Raw genomic sequence first — 23140 nt, forward strand, 5'->3', positions numbered from 1 at the left:
GGCCGCGAGCCGCGGCTGAAAGCGCAAACCCCAGAGACGGGCGCAAACCGCGGCTAAAACCGCGGACCCCAGAGACGGGCGGGAGACGCTAAGGCTGCTGCTGCCGCCACCAAGGGGCCTGTGTGCGAGCACAGGTCCACTCCTCCACACCCCTCTTCCGCGGAGCCTGTGCAGCCCGCCACTGCCAGGTTCCCGGGATCCAGGGACAACTTCCCCGGGAGTACGCACCGGCGGGTCCTCAGGCTGGTGCAAACATCACGCCGGCCTCTGCCGCAACGTCACGCTGCCCTCTGCAGCCGCAGGCCCGCCCCCGCACGTAGTGCCCCTCCTACCCCCATCCCCCAACCCCCGGCCTGAGTGAGCCGGAGGCCCCCGAATCAGCGGCTTCCTTTACCCAGTCCTGTCTGAGCGAAAAAACAGACGCCCTCCCAGCGACCTACACGCAGAGGCAGGGCCAAATCCAAAGCTGAGCTCCTGTGAGCTGTGAGAACAAAGAAGAGAAAGGGAAATCTCTCCCAGCAGCCACAGAAGCAGCGGATTAAAGCTCCACAATCAACTTGATATACCCTGCATCTGTGGAATACCTGAATAGACAAGGAATGATCCCAAATTGAAGAGGTGGAATTTAGGAGCGAGATCTATGATTTTTTCCCTTTTCCTCTTTTGTGAATGTGTACGTGTATGCTTCTGTGTGAGATCCTGTCTGTATACTCTTGCTTCCACCATTGTCCTAGGGCTCTATCCGTCCATGACTTTTTTTTAAAAATTCTTTTTCTTAATAATTAAGTTTAATTGTAATAACTTTATTATACTTTACCTTCGTGCTTTCTTTCTTTCCTTCCTTCCTTCCCTCCTTTAGACAACGAATCACCCAAATTGAGGAGGTGGTCTCAGGGAGCAGGATTTATGATTTTTCCCCCTTTACCTCTTTTGTGAAGGTGTATGTGTATGCTTCTGTGTAAGATTTTCTCTGTATAGCTTTGCTTCCAACATTTGTCCTAAGGTTCTATCCGTCCCTTTTTTTTTTTTCTAAATATTTTTTAATTCAATAACTATATTATACTTTATTTTATTTTTACTGTATCATCTTTCTTTCTGTCTTTTTTCCTTCTTTCCCTCCTTCCTTCCTTCCTCCCTCCCTCCCTCCCTCCTTTCCTTCTTTGCTTCTTTCTTCCTTCCTTCCTTTCCTCCTTTCCTTCTTTCTTTACTCATACTTCTACTAATTCTCCCTACTTTTTCTCCCTTTTATTCTGAGCTGTGTGGATGAAAGGCTCTTGGTGCTCCAGCCAGGAGTCAAGGCTCTGCCTCTGAGGTAGGAGAGCCAACTTCAGGACACTGGTCAACAAGAGACCTCCCAGCTCCACATAATATTAAACGGTGGAAATATCCCGAGACCTCCATCTTAACACCAGCACCCAGCTTCACTCACGACCAGCAAGCCACAGTGCTGGACAACCTATGCCAAACAACTAGCAAAACAGGACACAACCCCACCCATTAGCAGAGAGGCTGCCTAAAATCATAATAAGGCCACAGACCACCCCAAAACACACCACCAGACCTAACACCTGCCCACTAGAGAGACAAGATCCAGCCTCATCCAGCACAACACAGGCACTAGTCCCCTCCACCAGGAAGCCTACACAACCCACTGAAACAACCTTAGCCACTGGAGACAGACATCAAAAACAACGGGAACTACGAAAGTGCAGCCTGCAAAAAGGAGACCCCAAACACAGTAAGATAAGCAAAATGAGAAGACAGAAAAACACACAGCAGATGAAGGAGCAAGATAAAAACCCACCAGACCTAACAAATGAAGAGGAAATAGGCAATCTACCTGAAAAAGAATTCAGAATAATGATAGTAAGGATGATCCGAAATCTTGGAAGTAGAATGGACAAAATGCAAGAAACAGTTAACAAGGACCTACAAGAACTAAAGATGAAAACAATCAACGATGAACAATGCAATAAATGAAATTAAAATCACTCTAGATAGGATCAATAGCAGAATAACTGAGGCAGAAGAACGGATAAGTGACCTGGAAGATAAGTAGTGGAAATAACTACTGCAGAGCAGAATAAAGAAAAAAGAATGAAAAGAACTGAGGACAGTCTCAGAGACCTCTGGGACAACATGAAACGCACCAACATTCGAATTATAGGGGTTCCAGAAGAAGAAGAAAGAAAGAAAGGGACTGAGAAAATATTTGAAGAGATTATAGTTGAAAACTTCCCTAATATGGGAAAGGAAATAGTTAATCAAGTCCAGGAAGCACAGAGGGTCCCATACAGGATAAATACAAGGAGAAACACGCCAAGACACATATTAATCAAACTGTCAAAAATTAAATACAAAGAAAGCATATTAAAAGCAGCAAGGGAAAAAACAACAAATAACACACAAGGGAATCCCCATAAGGTTAACAGCTGATCTCTCAGCAGAAACCCTACAAGCCAGAAGGGAGTGGCAGGACATACTGAAAGTGATGAAGGAGAATAGCCTGCAACCAAGACTACTCTACCCAGCAAGGATCTCATTCACATTTGATGGAGAAATTAAAACTTTACAGACAAGCAAAAGCTGAGAGAGTTCAGCACCACCAAACCAGCTTTACAACAAATGCTAAAGGAACTTCTCTAGACACGAAACACAAGAGAAGGAAATGAACCTATAGTAGCGAACCCAAAACAATATATAAATTGGAAAATAGGAACATACATATCGATAATTACCTTAAAATGTAAATGGACTAAATGCTCCCACCAAAAGACACAGATTGGCTGAATGGATACAAAAACAAGACCCTTATATATGCTGTCTACAAGAGACCCACTTCAGAACTAGAGACACATACAGACTGAAAGTAAGGGGATGGAAAAAGATATTCCATGCAAATGGAAACCAAAGAAAGCTGGAGTAGCAATTCTCATATCAGACAAATAGACTTTAAAATAAGGACTATTAAAAGGGACAAAGAAGGACACTACATAATGATCAAGGGATCGATCCAAGAAGAAGATATAACAATTGTAAATATTTATGCACCCAACATAGGAGCACCTCAATACATAAGGCAAATACTAACAACCATAAAGGGGAGATCAACAGTAACACATTCATAGTAGGGGACTTTAAACACCCCACTTTCACCCATGGACAGATCATCCAAAATGAAAATAAATAAGGAAACACAAGCTTTTAAATGATACATTAAACAAGATGGACTTAATTGATATTTATAGGACACTCCATCCAAAAACAACAGAATACACATTTTCTCAAGTGCTCATGGAACATTCTCCAGGATAGATCATATCTTGGGTCACAAATCAAGCCTTGGTAAATTTAAGAAAACTGAAATTGTATCAAGTATCTTTTCCGACCACAACGCCATGAGACTAGATATCAATTACAGGAAAAGATCTGTAAAAAATACCAAACACATGGAGGCCTAAACAATACACTACTTAATAATGAAGTGATCACTGAAGAAATCAAAGGGGAAATCAAAAAATACCTAGAAACAAATGACAATGGAGACACAACGACCCAAAACCTATGGGATGCAGCAAAGCAGTTCTAAGGGGGAAGTTTATAGCAATACAAGCCCACCTTAAGAAGCAGGAAACATCTCGAATAAACAACCTAACCTTGCACCTCAAGCAATTAGAGAAAGAAGAACAAAAAAACCCCAAAGCTAGCAGAAGGAAAGAAATCATAAAAGTCAGATCAGAAATAAATGAAAAAGAAATGAAGGAAACAATAGCAAAGATCAATAAAACTAAAAGCTGGTTCTTTGAGAAGATAAACAAAATAGATAAACCACTAGCCAGACTCATCAAGAAAAAAAGGGAGAAGACTCAAATCAATAGAATTAGAAATGAAAAAAGGAGAAGTAACAACTGACACTGCAGAAATAAAAAAAAATCATGAGAGATTACTACAAGCAACTCTATGCCAATAAAATGGACAATCTGGAAGAAATGGACAAATTCTTAGAAATGCACAACCTGCCAAGACTGAATCAGGAAGAAATAGAAAATATGAACAGACCAATCACAAGCACTGAAATTGAAACTGTGATTAAAAACCTTCCAACAAACAAAAGCCCAGGACCAGATGGCTTCACAGGTGAATTCTATCAAACGTTTAGAGAAGGAGCTAACACCTATCCTTCTCAAACTCTTCCAAAATATAGCAGAGGGAGGAACACTCCCAAATTCCTTCTACGAAGCCACCATCACCTTGATACCAAAACCAGACAAGGATGTCACAAAGAAAGAAAACTACAGGCCAATATCACTGATGAACATAGATGCAAAAATCCTCAACAAAATACTAGCAAACAGAATCCAACAGCACATTAAAAGGATCATACACCATGATCAAGTGGGGTTTATTCCAGGAATGCAAGGATTCTTCAATATACGCAAATCTATCAATGTGATAAACTATATTAACAAATTGAAGGAGAAAAAACCATATGATCATCTCAATAGATGCAGAGAAAGCTTTCGACAAAATTCAACACCCATTTATGATAAAAACCCTCCAGAAAGTAGGCATAGAGGGAACTTCCTAAACATAATAAAAGCCATATATGACAAGCCCACAGCAAACATCATCCTCAATGGTGAAAAACTGAAAGCATTTCCACTAAGATCAGGAACAAGACAAGGTTGCCCACTCTCACCACTCTTATTCAACATAGTTTTGGAAGTTTTAGCCACAGCAATCAGAGAAGAAAAGGAAATAAAAGGAATCCAAATCGGAAAAGAAGAAGTAAAGCTGTCACTGTTTGCAGATGACATGATACTATACATAGAGAATCCTAAAGATGCTACCAGAAAACTACTAGAGCTAATCAATGAATTTGGTAAAGTAGCAGGATACAAAATTAATGCACAGAAATCTCTGGCATTCCTATATACTAATGATGAAAAAATCTGAAAGTGAAATCAAGAAAACACTCCCATTTACCATTGCAACAAAAGAATAAAATATCTAGGAATAAACCTACCTAAGGATACGAAAGACCTGTATGCAGAAAATTATAAGACACTGATGAAAGAAATTAAAGATGATACAAATAGTTGGAGAGATATACCATGTTCTTGGATGGGAAGAATCAACATTGTGAAAATGACTCTACTACCCAAAGCAATCTACAGATTCAATGCAATCCCTATCAAACTACCACTGGCATTTTTCACAGAACTAGAACAAAAAATTTCGCAATTTGTATGGAAACACAAAAGACCCCGAATAGCCAAAGCAATCTTGAGAACGAAAAAAGGAGCTGGAGGAATAAGGCTCCCTGACTTCAGACTATATTACAAAGCAACAGTAATCAAGACAGTATGGTACTGGCACAAAAACAGAAAGATAGATCAGTGGAACAGGATAGAAAGCCCAGAGATAAACCCACGCACATATGGACACCTTATCTTTGATAAAGGAGGCAGGAATGTACAGTGGAGAAAGGACAGCCTCTTCAATAAATGGTGCTGGGAAAAACTGGACAGGTACATGTAAAAGTATGAGATTAGATCACTCCCTAACACCATACACAAAAATAAGCTCAAAATGGATTAAAGACCTAAATGTAAGGCCAGAAACTATCAAACTCTTAGAAGAAAACATAGGAAGAACACTCTATGACATAAATCACAGCAAGATCCTTTCTGCTCACCTCCTAGAGTAATGGAAAATAAAAACAAAAATAAAACAAATGGGACCTAATGAAACTTCAAAGCTTTTGCACAGCAAAGGAAACCATAACCAAGACCAAAAGACAACCCTCAGAATGGGAGAAAACATTTGCAAATGAAGCAACTGACAAAGGATTAATCTCCAAAATTTACAAGCAGCTCATGCAGCTCAATAACAAAAAAACAAACAACCCCATCCAAAATGGGCAGAAGACCTAAATAGACATTTCTCCAAAGAAGATATACAGAATGCCAACAAACACATGAAAGAAAGCTCAACATCATTAATCATTAGAGAAAATGCAAATGAAAACTACAATGAGATATCATCTCACACCAGTCAGAATGGCCATCATCAAAAATCTAGAAACAATAAATGCTGGAGAGGGTGTGGAGAAAAGGGGACACTCTTGCACTGCTGGTGGGAATGTGAATTGGTTCAGCCACTGTGGAGAACAGTATGGAGGTTCCTTAAAAAACTACAAATAGAATTACCATATGACCCAGCAATCCCACTACTTGGCATATACCCTGAGAAAACCAAAATTCAAAAAGAGTCATGTACCAAAATGTTCATTGCAGCTCTATTTACAATAGCCAGGACATGGAAACAACCTAAGCGCCCATCATCGGATGAATGGATAAAGAAGATGTGGCACATATACACAATGGAATATTACTCAGCCTTAAAAAGAAATGAAATTGAGCTATTTGTAATGAGATGGATAGACCTAGAGTCTGTCATACAGAGTGAAGTAAGTCAGAAAGAAAAAGACAAATACCGTATGCTAACACATATATATGGAATTTAAGGGAAAAAAATGTCATGAAGAACCTAGGGGTAAGATAGGAATAAAGACACAGACCTACTGGAGAACGGACTTGAGGGTATGGGGAGGGGGAGGGATGAGTTTTGACAGGGCGAGAGAGAGTCATGGACATATACACACTAACAAACGTAGTAAGGTAGATAGCTGGGGGGAAGCAGCCGCAAGGCACAGGGATATTAGCTCCGTGCTTTGTGACAGCCTGGAAGGGTGGGATGGGGAGAGTGGGAGGGAGGGAGACGCAAGAGGGAAGACATATGGTAACATATGTATATGTATAGCTGATTCACTTTGTTATAAAGCAGAGTGAATCACACCATTGTAAAGCAATTATATAACACACCATTGTAAAGCAATTATACCCCAATAAAGATGTTTAAAAAAAAAAAAAAAAAAAAAAAAAAAAAAAAAAAAAAGTAGAATGGTTAACCCCAATTTGCAAATACAGGAGAAAGAATCCTTCTAATTAAGTCATTTGTTCCAAGTTATAAGATGGCAAACTTGGTAATTAAAAATAGGTGTTTATACTGTACTATAAAATATGGAAAATAAGGGTGGTTTTAATCCTGTCGCTCACAAATTAGGGACCTCTGGACAGTTTGTCAAATCTGGTAGGTTTTAGTTTGTTTCTGGGATATTTTGCTAGTTCTCAGCAATAATTTATTTTGGTTACCGTGACATAAGAAATACATGTTTCGGGCTCCCCTGGTGGCGCAGTGGTTGAGAGTCTGCCTGCCGATGCAGGGGACACGGGTTCGTGCCCCGGTCCGGGAAGATCCCACATGCCACCGAGTGGCTGGGCCCGTGAGCCATGGCCGCTGAGCCTGCACGTCTGGAGCCTGTGCTCCGCAATGGGAGAAACCACAACAGTGAGAGGCCCGCGTACCAGAAAAAAAAAAAAAAAAAAAAGAAATACATGTTTGGTCTCTGACCCCAGTTCCTGACACAGAGCTCCTAAAACAGTTATAAAATTTGGTGGCAGGAGCATGTTTTGTCATAGTATTTGGTCTTAGTCCTTGGTTCCAGACACAAGAGCTTATTAGACCCTTAGAGAGATAAGAGTATCTTTTTGTATGCTAATGAGGTGACTCTTGGAGGATGGGAACTGGTTGCTAGAGGAACCAATATTTGGTCTTAGTCCTTGGTTCCAGACACAAGAGAGCCAACCAAATGATTAGAGGGTTGGAGCTTTCAGCCCCGTTTTCTGATCTCCAGGGAAGGGAGAGGGGCTGGAGACTGAGTTTAATCACCAATAGCCAATGATTTAATCATTCATGGCTACTTAATGGAACCTCCCCAAGAAAACCCCTAAGCAATGGAATTCAGAGAGCTTCCCAGCTGGAGAACACATTGGGATGCCAGGAGGGTACCATGCCTGGAGAGGGCATGCAAGCTGCACACCCCTTCCCCCATACTGTGCCCTACAGTCTTTTCCATCTAACTCTTCCTGAGTTCTATCCTTTACAATACATTGCTAACAGTAAATAAGGTACTTATTCTGTGAGTTGTTCTAGTGAATTATCAAACCTGAGGAGCAGGTCATGGGAACCCCTGATTTATAGCTGGTGCATCAGAAATACAAGGTGAAAATCTAGGATTTTGTGATTGGCTTCTGAAGTGAGGGAGGGGGCAGCCTTGTGGGACTGAACCCTTAACCCGTGGCGATCTATGATAACTACAGGTAGTTAGTGTCAGAATTATTTTATGGGAGGGAAAACCCCACATATATTTGGTGTCAGAGTACTAAGAGCAGAGGGACCGGTTCTTTCTTCAGTTACACAGACCCCAGCTATACATCAATGAAGACAGTATACAGAACTGAAATTTAGGATCTGGCCCAAACCCCACGATTTATGCTTTTGGACCAGCTCAGCATCCATTGGATACAGTGCTTGGATCTGCTGACCTGCGAGCAAAAAAGCGCCAGAAAGTGTTTGGACTTGTATGTCTTCAACTCTGGTTTAGTCACGCAGTGAAACATGCTGAAGCCCTCAATGATGAACAGGATTATTAACGCAACCCAGATGGCAAAGCCCGCAGAGTTGAGGAAGAAATCGTAAACAAAAGATGTTTTAAGATACCACCTTCAGACCTTCAGAAAGATTTGTCAAATGGTCTGATCATCTGACAAATGCCAACCATGCCATACTCTTGACTTCTTAAGAGAGAATTACAATATGCTTCAATTTTGTATATTCATACTTAGATTTTGGCATTTTTGCTTCACAAATCCCCCAAGTGGCTACACCATGTTCAAAGATATGCACATTTATATTTCTTTCAATTTCACTTTCTTCTCATACGCTACCTAACCACAGTGCCATGACCTCCTAGAAACAATATAAAGAAATTCAAGATAAAGCTTATGTCTGGAAAGAAGAAATTTTCCTCTAGCCTTCTGACTGGTCTAAGAATTAAAATGATGTGATACAGATTAAGAGGAGAAAAATGAAAGAAAGTTGAATAACATGGGAGAGACCCAGGAAAATTGAGTAACTCACCAAAACAGCTGAAACCCTCACCTTAAATACCATCTTCAGCTAAAGACAAAAGAGGATGTTGGGGGTAGTGGGTTGGGACTTCAAAGGGGAGGAAGGCAATTGACATGGAAAGGGAAAAAAATCAAATGTTTGATAAACAAACATCAGCTGGGAATTGCAGAGACAATGGGACATAGAGAAGAACTTTAACAGATTTTCCTCCCTGTCTACACACCTAGTTCATACTATAGTGATCTATAGTAACAGCTCCTTCCCTGGAACAGGACCTCTGTCTACATTCTTTTAGGCAGTTAGGGGGAAGGAAGGTCAAAGGTTCTTCCTGAGTCTTTTGGGCCTCAAAAATAATCAGCCTAAATTAATCCTCATGCCAAAGAGACACAGTTTGGGGGAAAATTTTGCTCCCCTACACTTACAAAAATCCAAATATAACCTAGGATCTTTAAACTGATCCGTGGATAAGCTGCAGAAAATGAGTGAACTCCTTGAAACCTATGTGTAATTTTGTGTGCACACACACACACGTTTCTAGGGAGAAGATCCCTTGTTGCTATCTGCTCTGTAGGGCAGATATCTGTAACGCCAGACAGTTAAGCAACCACTGGATTATTAAATAATGTGCTATGCATTTGTCTAAAACAACTAAATATTTATGTTTTTATAATGGGTTTTCATTTTCAAGAATGAATGAAAATAGATATTGACATATAAATATGTATGTGCAACCTTTGCTAGAACGAAATATGACATCCCAGTGCTGTATGTTTGACAGCATCAGATGGAGAGCTATTTCGACTTTGAAGACAGTGACTAAGTGGGGCTCTGCTGTGGAGGGAATCTGGGTGAGGAATAGGGTCTCAGAGGCACAGGACAGCTTTCAAGTGGATGCCTTGCCTACATACATCTTAATTTTCTATTTAACTTAATTCAATTAAAAACAGAAAACACTAGTGTCTCTCATTACACACTTCCTGCTGGTCTTTAGTAAGATCTGTCTATTCAGCTAGGTAAAGATTCAAAGCAAGGTAAGAGGTAATACTGAGAGGCTTTTCCGGAATAGCATGCAAACCACACAACACAGTTTATAGGACTTTGTTTAATAAATGCAAATTCTCCCATTTGTCTTCCCACCCACCATTTGATATGGGGTCTGTCCTTAAAAGCTCTCAAGTTAACAAGTCCCCTTGTGCTCACCAATTTTTACAAACCTCAACTAAAAATAAATGAATGATGAATGAATGAATAATAAATATATAAGGTACAGGATAATTATATTCCTCAAAGATGATTTTCAAGCCAGTAGTCTTTTAAGTACATTCTGATCAGCTTTACAAAATTTTGATTATATTCAAAACTTGGGGACTTCCCTGGTGGCGCAGTGGTTAAGAATACGCCTGCCAATGCAGGGGACACAGCTTCAAGCCCTTGTCTGGGAAGATCCCACATGCCGCAGAGCAACTAAGCCCGTGTGCCACAACTATTGAGCCTGCGTGTCACAACTACTGGAGCCCATGTGCCTAGAGCCCGTGCTCTGCAACAAGAGAAGCCACTGCATTGAGGAGCCCGCGCACCACAACGAAGAGTAGCCCCCTCTCACCACAACTAGAGGAAGTCCACGCGCAGCAATGAAGACCCAAGGCAGCCAAAAATAAATAAAATAAATAAATTGAAAAAAACAACAAAAAACTTGAGGGTAGGATGTTTGAAACTTCTTAGTACTCATCTCCCTCAGTGCCTTCACATATTAAGATGTCAGCAAATAACTTAATTTATTTACCGTCCATTATATTGAGGTGTAGATGCAGTATATTTACCTCGGAGATATATATTATCTACATATATTCTATCAGTGCTTCCTATTTCTTTTGCGACCAGAAGTGATTAGCAGAAAAGGAAGAACTGCAGGGAGAAGGGCAGTTAGAAATTATATGAAAATGAAAACAGTCAAGTTTAGCACCTCAGTTTCTGTTTACGTTATAAAACATATAGTTACACCAACATTCATACTGGCTAAAGACTGATTTAGGTGGTACCTCCTCATGCTGTCACTAGTTTGCCTGCCACGGCATACCAACTAATTGCTGCCCTTTATTTTCTCCAACGATTTGCTACTTTTTCTTGAACACGTATTGCCCTGCTGCTAGAATACACCTAACAGCAGTGAGCAAAATCTCAATTTAGGGAAGAAACTGTGCTCCTTCATGGTAAATCCCCCAAATCGTTCTACTAAAGAATTGTATGAAGACATTTTCAGGAATCTCAAGAAAATTTAACATTTGGCTGAAGTAATCTAGTATACTGTTGGTGGGAGTGTAAACTGGTAGAGCCATTATGGAAAGCAGCATGGAGATTCCTCAAAAAATTAAAAATAGAACTACCATACACTCTAGCAATTCCATTCCTTGGTATTTACCCAAAGAGAATGAGGACACTAATTCGGAAAGATGTATGCACCCCAATGTTCATAGCAGGTTTATTTATAATAGCCAAGAAATAAAAGCAACCTAAGTGCCAACTGCCAGATGAATGTGTAAAGAAGATGTGGTGTAGGGCTTCCCTGGTGGCGCAGTGGTTGGGAGTCCGCCTGCCGATGCAGGGGACACATGTTTGTGCCCCAGTCCTGGAGGATCCCGCATGCTGTGGAGCGGCTGGGCCCGTGAGCCATGGCCGCTGAGCCTGCGTGTCCGGAGCCTGTGCTCCGCAATGGGAGAGGCCACAGCAGTGAGAGGCCCGCGTACCACAAAAAAAAAAAGTGTGGTATATACACTTGCAACAGCATGGATGAATCTGGAGAGTATTATAATTAGTGAAATAAATCAGACAAAGACAAATACTGTACGTTTTCACGTATATGGGGAATCCAAAAAATAAAACAAATGAACAAATATAAAGAAACAAAAACAGACTCACAGATACAGAGAACAAACTGATGGTCACCAGCAGGAGAAGAGGGGAATAATGGGTGAAATTGGTGAAGGGGATTAAGAGGTAGAAACCTCTAGTTGTAAAACAAACACGTCCCAGGGATGTAATGTACAGCATGGGAATATAGTCAATAATATTATATAATAATTCTGTATGGTATGCAATCTATAAAAATATATAATCACTATGTTTTACACCTGAACCTAATATAATATTGTAAGTCAACTATACTTCAATTAGAAAAAAAAAAGAAAAGAAATGAGAAAGGAAAGAGTGCAGGTGCTAAAGAAACTGCCCCCCAATTTTTTTGCTCAATTAAATGTTGAGAGTCTGAGTGTGAAGCATCAGATACAAACATGAAATTAATTTTAGTACGGATAAGATGGCTGCAATGCAGTATTTAGTATCCAAATTTAGTATGGATAAGATATCTCCTGAGACACTGGAAAAAAACCAAAACAACACTACTGGCACACAGACACACAGACATACATGAAAATGTTTCTTAATTCTTTCTTCCACATAGAAAATTCTTAAAAGTTGTTGAAGTCAGGATAGTAATTAGGATGTTGTCTAATGGAGATTTAGACTGAGTATCTGTAAAGACACCAAAAATCCCAGAATTACACAGAAAGCTTTGGCTTTTTGTCTCTTATCTTTAAAACATTTCAGTTCTTACTCCAGCTCCTAAATTTTTCCAGACCTAAGCCTACAATGGAAAGTTTATTTTAAACAGAAATTCCTGTGCAGCCTTTGGTTTATCTATATGGGATCCCACTTAAGTATAGTTTCTCTTCCGATTACAGAGAATGTTGAACAGTCAGGCAATAGCATAATCTTTTCTCCATCTATGAAGTAGACCTTGCCAGTTACAGGAGGGAAGGCTCAGATAGTATTTAATTCATTATTTCATGAGTTGCATCAATTTGAGCTCTGTGAAAGTAAGAAGCCAAAGTCCTGTGTTTTGTGATGATAATTTAGTTTAAAGCAGTACTTATGTTTAGTAGCTTAAAGGCCTCCAAGGGTGATAGAAGTTTAACTATGTGTGATGCCATTTTGGAGAAGACTTTAACTTTTCTGGAAAAAAAAAAGTGTAACTCCTTTATTTTTCCAAGGAAACTTTTAGAGAAGTGAAAATTTTGAAGAGCTGGTCCTTAGAAGAGTTACTAGCCCTCTACAGATTAAGAGTTTATCCTAGTGCAAAGACACAACTGCATTCTAATTTTTTTATTCCTGGGGGTTGAGAGAGGGGGGAAGAGGATGGACGGACATGGAGAGACTTTTAACAATTGTAATATGTGAAGTATATATGTATATAAAAATTCTAAATATGATTCAAACAATGCACTTCTAGGTTGGCCATTCAGTGTATCAGCCAGTAGGAATGTAATTCATCAAAAAGGAAATTTGGAACATAAAGCACACACAGACACAGGGACTCACAAATGAAATTCGTGGTAGACCAAGGAATTCCAGCTGCACAAAAACATCATCGCGTCATACTTCCAAGCTTGGGTTAAAAAAAAAAATGAAAGCATGGATTAAACCTAAGCTTCAAAGAACCTGTATAAACAATCCACGTTGCTCCAGATTCCTGTTTGTGAAGTTGGGGACTATTTGGCAAAAGTGGTCAGGGTTAAGGGGATAGTTATTCTGACGTGATTATCAGCTACAGAATCGACAGAAAAAACACCTGACTAATTAATTTTCTTATATTCAGCTAACATTGAGTAAATATTTTGTATTTCCCAGGCACTATGTAAGTATGAGGGAGATTTCAGAAATACTTATTTATGGCTCCAATACAAGACATGACCTTTCTCAGAGAGTTACTGGCAAGCTTCTGATTTATGTCTTTCAACAGCAATATATAAAAGCCCTCAAGAAGGGATTTAGAATTTTCTCGCATTTTCCAAAGTGTGGAGCTAAGTGCCATGTCAAGCTATACATTAAAATTCAAATAAAACCCACAAAGACAATAACTTAACAAAAATGGCAGGTAATGCCAAGATTGCATGCCTGTAACTACCCAGTCCCAGTTTTTATTAGATGGGAGAGTTTTATGCATTTCTAGGTAAGAATTCAACGTGAATCCTTGGATCAATCAACAAATATCTGATTTTTTGACAGTTAAATAGTTCTTCTTAATCCGATTTAAAATTTTTATTTCAAATAAACATGTTGTCTAATTCTACACGGCGTGATCACCTGACTCTGGGCAAGCATGATTATGACCAAATCTGAAATTATCCCCTTTGATAACACAAGAAGCTTTGGCAAACATTATTCGTGTCACTGTCTTTCCTGTGATGGCTGATGGGACTGAACTGAAAGATCTGAAATATGCATTTGTTGAAGACTCCATTCAGTCCTCATCTTACTTTTAGCTCTATCAATGCCATTTAGCAAAGATCTTACTTCAGAAATCGGACTTTTAGCTGGAACACTTCACTAAATGTCAGCTGTTCAGATTCTGGTCTCAACGCCCACCACCCTGCCTTGCTCTGGCAAATGATGCTGATGGCCCCGCACCCCAAAATAAAGTCCTGTAAAAAAAAGACAGTAACCAAGGAACTCATTCTCCAGATACATAAACATAATTTTACTGAACAGTGCCAGGACAGATGTTTTTCTGAAGAGAAAATGAAAATGCTAATGTGAATATTCTTTTTCAAAAGCTTTCTGTTCCGAGAGGAAGCCTGGTCTGGTAGAAGGCCCTGCGGTGGTCACCTGTGACTCACAGCTCCACCCTGTCCATTACTAGTGGTGTCACCCTGAACTAGCCACTCAATCTCAGTGACGTCATTGGTAAAACAGGGTCAATACTATTTCGCCATCTGGAAGAGTACCAGAGCTCTCTTACGGTTCCTCAGAGCTTTCTGCTCTGAACCTTAGTATAGAAAGAAAAATCAAAATGACGAGGAGAATCAGTGCAAGTGGGTGTTTTTTTTGGTTTAGTTACATAGTGTACACACAGACTGCCACTTCCAGCCAAGACAAGTAGTGGAAACTAGATTTACCCTGCTGCCAGTAACCACCAAAAAATGGACAAACTATACAGGACTATATTTCTGTAAGATATCAGATGCCAGGTGAAGGACAGACCACTGAGAAATAAGAAACAAATATTGTGAACTCTACAATTGCCCAAGCTTACTGCCTTGAGTTTCCAGGCTGTGGCTGCAGGCGTGGGAACCCAGTCAGAGCCTGGGAGATTCCAGAGAGCTGAAGATATGGGGTGAGAGTCTGAAGAGACGGAGGTGGCTGGCAGTCACAGGAAAAAATACTGGAGAGGAAGGAGTTGCTCAGAGAGAGAAACTGGAGATGATACCCTATGAGAATACAGCTGACTAATGATCAATGCACACACATGAAAGAAACATGAGGCCATGGGAAAAAAAATCACCCAAAAGGATTAGCGGTAACAGTGTCTGGTGTTCACACAGGGTGAGAAATAGTACTTGTTTCCATGATCTAGATGGAAAAACTCAACATTCATGGTAGATTACTCAGAAGGATCTTGCTTCAGGATTGAGGAATCACTAGCCACAGGTTGATAACTACTCTGTTTCCAAGTAATTTACTGCATTACAGAACAAAGCTCAGGAATAGTAATAGGTATCCAAAACTACTCAGCACTCAACAAGGTGAACTTCACAATGCTGGAAAGCCAATAATAAAATTCCAAAAGTTCAAAAATTAAGTAAAGATATGGAAAATATGAAACAAACATACAAAAATCCAGATTAAAATTCTAGACATGAAAACTATAATGTATGATATGAAAAACAGCCAGAGGGGATTAATGGCAGGTTGAAATATACCAGGACACATCATAATCAAATTGCTCAAAACTAGTGATAAAGGAAAAAACCCTAAAAGCAACCAGATTAAAAAAAAAAAGATATATTATTTACAGAGACATAAAGAAAAGGATGATATAAGTATTTTTGTTGGAAACAATGCAAATAAGAAGACAATGGAGCATCAACATCAAGGCAATTGAAGAAAAACTTCAACTCAGAATTCTATCCCAGTAAAAATGTCTTTTAAAGGAAAGGTGAAATAAGGATATTTTCAGGCATACCCAAGCACAAAGAATTCTTTACGAATCTAAATGCATTAAAATAAAATTTAAAGGAAGTCCTCTGGGTAGAAGAAAAATGATTCCAGATGGACCTACACAAGGAACAAAGAACACCAGAAATGGTAAATATATAGGTAAGTAAATATTTTTCTTATTATTTAACTCTTTAAAAGATAATTGACTGTTTAAAAAATAACAGTAATGTAGTATGGAAAAAGTATGACAACAACAGCCCAAAGAGTAGGAAACGGGAAATGGAAGTACCTTATTGTAAGGTTCTTGTAATATAAGGGAAGTGGTATAACATCATTTGTACTGGTATAATACCAGTGTGAAAAGTTAAAGATGTTTTCTACAAACTCTAAATCAAACACTAAAATAATAAAGAGTTAAAGGTAAAAGTCAAAGGACACAAAATAGAATCATAAAATATATTCAGTTAATCCAAAAGGTAGCAAAAAAAAAGGGGGGAACGAGGAACAGACGAGACAACTAGAAAACAAATAGCATGATGATGGATTTAGGCATAATCGTATCAATAACTTCATTAAATGGTCTTCTTAATTAAAGGGCAAGACCCAAGTATATGCTGCCTAGAAGAAATGTACTTCAAATATAAACAAATAGGTTAAACAAAAACACAAGGATGGGGCTTCCCTGGTGGCGCAGTGGTTGATAATACGCCTGCCGATGCAGGGGACACGGGTTCGTGCCCCGGTCCGGAAAGATCTCACATGCCATGGAGTGGCTGGGCCTGTGACCCATGGCCGCTGAGTCTGCACGTCCAGAGCCTGTGCGCCTCAACAGGAGAGGCCACACAAGGATGGAAAAATGATACACTATGATACATTAAAAGAAAGCTAGAGTAGCTTAATTAATATCAAACACAGTAATTTTAGAGCAAAACATATTACTAGGGATAAAGAAGGACATTTCATAATGATAAGGGGGGTAGGGAGGACATAACAACACTGAATGTTTATGCACCTAAGAACAGAGCCTCAAAATACACAAAGCAAAACCTGAGGGTATCACATGAGGAAGAGTCCAATCCACAATTATAGTTGGAGATTTCAATATTCCTCACTCAGTAATGGATAGAACAAACGGACATGATGTACTCATGCTCAGAATGTTCCTTACATCCAAAGTAAGCTCTCCCATGAAGCCTATGCTTGCAGTGCTTGGTAAGCCTTTCTGGGCATTTATCCCTGAATACCACAAATAAACCCCTTTGCTGTGGACATCATGATCAAAATAGGGCTCCTATCCCCAGAGAATATGGCTGCTGTTCTCAGCAGGAAATTTCAGTTCTAGTTCCTATTTTTCCACTAAAAATCCTTATAACCCAGCCAAATCTCAGCTTTTCTTGATCTCAGTCACATCACATGATAAGGGGGCTGGTCTAGGTTACATCTAAATTCCTTCCAGCTCTTGTGGTTCCCTGACTTCAACTATATCATGAATTGTCACCATCCAGGGATATCAACTCAAATCAGGTCTTGCACTGTGAGTCCCCAGGAAGCCTGTCTGACTCCTCAGTGGAAAGGTGTGTCTACTGTACAGAGATGGTACTATGGAGGCAGCTGCTCTGTGACCCTTTAACCTTCAAGATAAAACAGACTGAGGTTGAACTTGTGAATAATGGTGCTCTTAGAAACTTCTCCTGATTTCTTTCTTATGGCCTTCAGTCCCCAGTGTCCCCATGCCTACTGGCTGCTGTGCCCTGAGCTGTGAAGGGAAGCCTACCCGAGGCGGCACAGCCTGCAGAGCGGTGATGTAATTCTCCAGGGCTAGGCGGCGGCGGTCATTGAGCATGGCTTCCACTCTGGCCATGTGCGTCTCCACCAACTGCTGTCTCTCGTTGGCTGCTTCCTGCTCCAGAGACTCCACCTTTTCCTGGAAATGCTGCCGTCGCAAACAGAGGCACGTGACAATCGGGAACCAGACAAATAGGACGGAGCAGCAAATTCAAGTCTTTTAAAAGGGATATCATACTTTGTTGTGTTCAAAGACTTCAGTCATTCCAACATTTTGACTAATTCAGCATGTTTTATGGGTTCCCCTCCATTTCCCTGCTTTTCATCCCCAGACCTAATTTCTCAATGTAAATCATTATTTTATATGGTCACTAAAAACTGATTTGACTAACCGTAAGGTAGAATAAATGTATATCCTCTTGAAACTCTAAATTACATGAATATTTATGAAAGTCCTCTCTTACTCAAAGAACTTTAAGAAAATGATCATGATAACCTCATGGTTTACTGAAGGTAATTCTCAGAGTGGTTCCAGTCAAAAATTCAAATTATCATGTAAATTTGCCACGGGGAAGAAGTAGCAGAAGATTATGGCAACCAGAAAGATATATTACTGATAAAAATTAGACTTTAAGTAACAATGTGAGTTTTAAAGAAATGAATTATAATGAGCTAATTGGGAGCAAAAGTAAGGCAGGGTTTAAGCAACTGAATTATTAGACAATGATGAGCAGTAGTCCAAGTTGAGGGAAATATGAACGATCAGGCATGCGGTTCCAGCAGATGCTTGAAAAGGTGCAGGCACTACATCAACAAGGGTATGATGCTTGGTGGAGGATGGACTCAGGGTTTACCTGGATCACTGCTTTCTTATCAGCTTTAGGCAAGTTCTTTGCTTGACGCTCTGCCTCTTCCCACTCTCTCATGACCTACAAAAGGAGGAAATCATTTAAAACCATCAGTTATTTCTTCAAATATAGATTTAATGAGCTAGATCACTGTGTTTTTTTTTCTACATTTGACATTTTAAACATGAAAAATATGATCACGTTCCATTCCTAGCTCAATAATATTTGACCTCTCACTAAGATGTATATACTCTATCACAGCAGTACAGTAAACATAAATGTTCACCTTTATATGGCCCTTTGAAACAAAGTTGTCTTTCTTCTTTTCTATTACTTTCAGAAATAGCTGAAAGTCATTTTATTTGATGTGCACAAATGTCAACGATTCCTAAAAGGCATATATTACCTGTATAAGTTCTTCCAACATTAAATTGAACACGTTGGTTTTAGTCTTTTGTGAAAGCAAGTTATAAAAATTCAAACAGTACGAAGGGGGAAAAAGCATATATAACACTTTATGCATGTGTACACATGCCATGAGCACAGTACCAAGAAGTACATAATAGAGGAAGGAAAAGAAGATTTCAGTTGTCAGAAATCCTAAGATCCACCCCACTGAAGAACTGACGGGCAATTAGAACATTTTGCTTGTCAACTTGCCTCGCCAACAGCAAAGAATACTCTAAATTCCTCCAAAAATTCCAAGACAGTACACATTATAATGTTCTGAATGTAGCAAAAAGTATTCTTGGTAAGTAACACTAATTTGGTAACCAGGCTAATCTGTTTTGTAGGAAAATAAGATGTCCTCTTCTCATCTATGATGTTCACTCAGGATTTCTCTGAGAGAAGTTCACTCACTGATCTGAATGCAAAGAGGAAAAGTCTGCAGCTGTGGATGCTGCTGAAAGGAAATGATATTTGAGTCTTACCACTTACAGCTTCCTTTTCCTTTTCAAGTGTACTACTCACTATCAAGTAGTTTTTTTTTTTTAAGTGTAGCTCATACCTGAGCAAGGTAATATAAAGAACAGAAAGATCCAGTAAACAAAATAATGGTCTGTTGACAGCTGTTTACTTGCATACTTTGTGGACATACAAAGCGCAAGAAACCCTGATTTCTGTATTATAAGAGTCTGTTATTTACAGGTATTTATTCCTAAGGAACTGATTGTTTTCAGACATCCTTGAAGCTTGGCGTAAGTAACTACTGATAGAGAAGTTCTATGAGAATATCACATCACATCATCATGTCAGGTTTTAATTAGATACTTCATTGTCAGTTAGCATCGATCAATTGTATAAAGTACAAGACAAGCCTCCCCATGTTGTGTGCATGAAATTATGGAGAAAAAAGAATGGAATGAATTCTCTGTTACAAGTGAAGAGCATATAAGAAATAATCTAACACATTCACAGCAAAATTGGGGAAAATGTGCAGCTGCTATGAACAAGAACAGGATATAGAAGGAAAAGAAACATATTGCCCCAGATGCTTCGGTGGGTCCAAGAGTTAATGAAGAGCACCTGTGAGATGGGGGCTACTGAAGACTACTTTTGCTTTACAGATGTGATAAGCCTTGAAATAAAAATATTTGAATTTCCTGCTTCGAAAATGTTCATAGTGGCGGTATTCTACCACAAATTCTTCAGGTAAGGAATCTCAAAATTAGTTTGAGACAGAAGTCAGATGTCTTATTGGAATGTGAAAAACTGATTTCCTGCATTACATTTAAATCTTTACCATCTTCCTTTGTATATTCAGATCTTTCATCTTTGAGCAGGGGAATCCATGGAATAATTAAGGAGATTTATTTAGCTAATGCATTGAAAATAAGCATTCCTATAGAAATGAAATAAAATTTTGATTTTCAGAGCAATTTAATAATATCCTCCATCCTTCCAAATAAAACAATTCACCTACACCATCACGCTAGGCCTACTTACTGAAAGATAAACACACACTGTGGGCTCAACATCTCCCTTTGAACAATGGCTTCCACTGAGGTCCACTGATAATAGAGTGCATCACTCCTGACCTGCTAAATACCAGATCCAGTATTAAGAGCTTTCCAAAATCTCTCTCGTTTAATTGATTTCTCACATGAGATTAGCCTTGGCCATCCCCATTTTTTTGTTTGTTTTTGCGGTACGCAGGCCTCTCACTGTTGTGGCCTCTCCCGTTGCGGAGCACAGGCTCCAGACGCGCAGGCTCAGCGGCCATGGCTCACGGGCCCAGCCTCTCCATGGCACGTGGGATCCTCCCGGAACCAGGGCACGAACCCGTGTTCCCCACATCGGCAGGCGGACTCTCAACCACTGCGCCACCAGGGAAGCCCGGCCATCCCCATTTTTATGGATCAGGTTAAGTTACCTGCTCAAAGTTATGCAGGAAAAAAATGGAGAAGGAAGAATATAAACCAAGATCTCTGTGGCTCTAAAGACCATGCTTTTGTCCCCTGTGGCCCAATTAGCCATTATAAAATGGCAAATCCAACAGGTGAGCTAAGTTTATTTATATTTGGTGACAGGAGAAAAGGCCGTTCCTAAGATGTTGATGCTTCTATCGTAAAAATAATAAATGTAGAGAAAGGTCAACTTCCATTTTGAAGAACCTTACTTTAAGGATATAGTAAAACTGTTAAAATCATATGGAATAAATGATCGTGCACCTTATATTTGCTAGATACTATTCATAACATAGAACAACAGAAATCCGTAAGTTCAGAGTTATCATGAGCCCCAGCAACAACAAAAGCCCCAAATTCTCTGTATCGTAAGAAAACAAATAAAAAAAACTGTAATAAAAATCATTTTAAAAGATGAAATTTTTAAATTAAAAATTCTCAGGATCTAGACTTCACAGTGGCCCCATATAGTCTTATAAAGCAATTTTCCACTGCATGCATGAAAGTATCAGTATCATCCGGATTTATAGATATTCAAAGACTTTGCTGTTTCATGCAGAGAAAATGACAAGTAATACAGAGAGATTTAAGAGGCAGGCAAGTTCAAACAGTCTCCAGAATTCAGTACCATAGATTATGATGATACATGTTGATCTCAAGCATCTCATACGTCTATGGTCCCTGGAATCTAAGAGACAACATTCTCTGCTCCAGCATAACATTCTTTAAATTATCTCAGATATAGGTAGTAACTAAAAGGTGAAGAAAGTCCATTAAAACATATATGAACTAAGTCATGGCTTAAATAGGTGTGTAAAATACAGTTACTATTCTAGGACAGATCTATAATATCTGAAAGAGTAGTTAAAATCAGTGCTATTAACAGGCTCAAAATGACCAATAAATAATGGAAAAAATTCAGAATCTGTATTTTTTAAAAAAATAATGACTAAGTGGGTTCAAGATAGAAATGCAAGGTTAGGAAGGTACTTATATAAATGTATAGGGACTAAACGTTTACAATCCAGCTGGAGGAATAAAACTGGTGAGCAAATATTTAGTTAAATGCAAAAGAGCAGTGACTGCTTGTCTCACTCTGAGGACTACGTGAGTGTAAGGAATGGCTAAGATGTGCCAGCGTGAAGAAGAGTGGGACACTTTTCCAGAGATCAATGCTGAGAGCAGAGAGAGGCCGTGATGGGTTTAGCATACGTTGAGCAGAGTGTTTTAAGGCTGCCCATATGACGACGGTAGCAGTTGAGATGGGAGAGGAAGTAAGATGACTGGATTTGGGGGTGCAGGAGGTTGGGTGAGGGGGCAGGCACTGGAAATGCCAAGCTGAGCGTTCAGTGTTTATTTTGCTATTTTTTTGGGGGGGGACTTCATTGTCCCACAAATGGATTTTGTGGGCAATAACAAGGTTCTGAGAGCTTCAGAAACAAGTAATGAGACAGGATTTAAGTTTAAAAGATGTCTTTTCAGTGGCAGTAAGTATGGCAGCTGATAGCCGTCCTACTCCTTCTCAACAGTGATTACATATTGTGTGTATCTTTCCTAAAGAAAAACCCTATTTTTCTTTCTTCATTCACTCAGTTATGTTTCCTTGAATCTGACTTTTCCTATTATTTCTTCATGTTCACTCTTCAGGGTATAGACTATGAGTTGGAACGGTGATTGGCAAGTAAGTGATGGATACGTATTTGTTGAATGACTGAATGAATGAATAAAGAATCTGAGAAAGGGAACTTCCCTGGCAGTCTAATGGTTATAGACTTCGCCTTCCAATGCAGTGGGTGCGGGTTTGATCCCTGGTTGGGGAGCTAAGGTCCCACATGCCTCAGGGCCAAAATACCAAACATAAAACAGAAGCAATATTGTAACAAATTCAATAACGACTTTAGAAATGGTCCATGTTTAAAAAAAAAAAAAAGAATCTGAAAAAGGACTAAAATCCTCAGTATTATCTACCTCTAATACAACATCTAGCACCTGGTAGCAGGCATAACTTAAATTGTAGTTGGTATTATTACATGTAAATTAGTTGTTTTGGAAACAATTTTTTGTTTCATA

The 23140-nt window shown here is 39.4% G+C and overlaps 1 protein-coding gene across 9 annotated transcripts in view; it reads right to left on the reverse strand.

Annotated features, from left to right (window-relative positions):
* Positions 1-23140, reverse strand: part of APP (amyloid beta precursor protein) — a 283417-nt gene that overhangs the window by 74866 nt on the left and 185411 nt on the right. For all 9 annotated transcript variants that reach the window (XM_032629779.1, XM_032629776.1, XM_032629785.1 and 6 more), the window contains 2 exons: positions 18669-18743; positions 17804-17962 (listed from right to left, as the gene is read on the reverse strand). In XM_032629779.1, coding sequence (XP_032485670.1) covers positions 17804-17962; positions 18669-18743 — 234 coding nt within the window. The remainder of the gene's footprint in view (positions 1-17803; positions 17963-18668; positions 18744-23140) is intronic.

Source organism: Phocoena sinus, chromosome 4 (genome assembly GCF_008692025.1).
Source record: "Phocoena sinus isolate mPhoSin1 chromosome 4, mPhoSin1.pri, whole genome shotgun sequence".
Taxonomy (NCBI): domain Eukaryota; kingdom Metazoa; phylum Chordata; class Mammalia; order Artiodactyla; family Phocoenidae; genus Phocoena; species Phocoena sinus.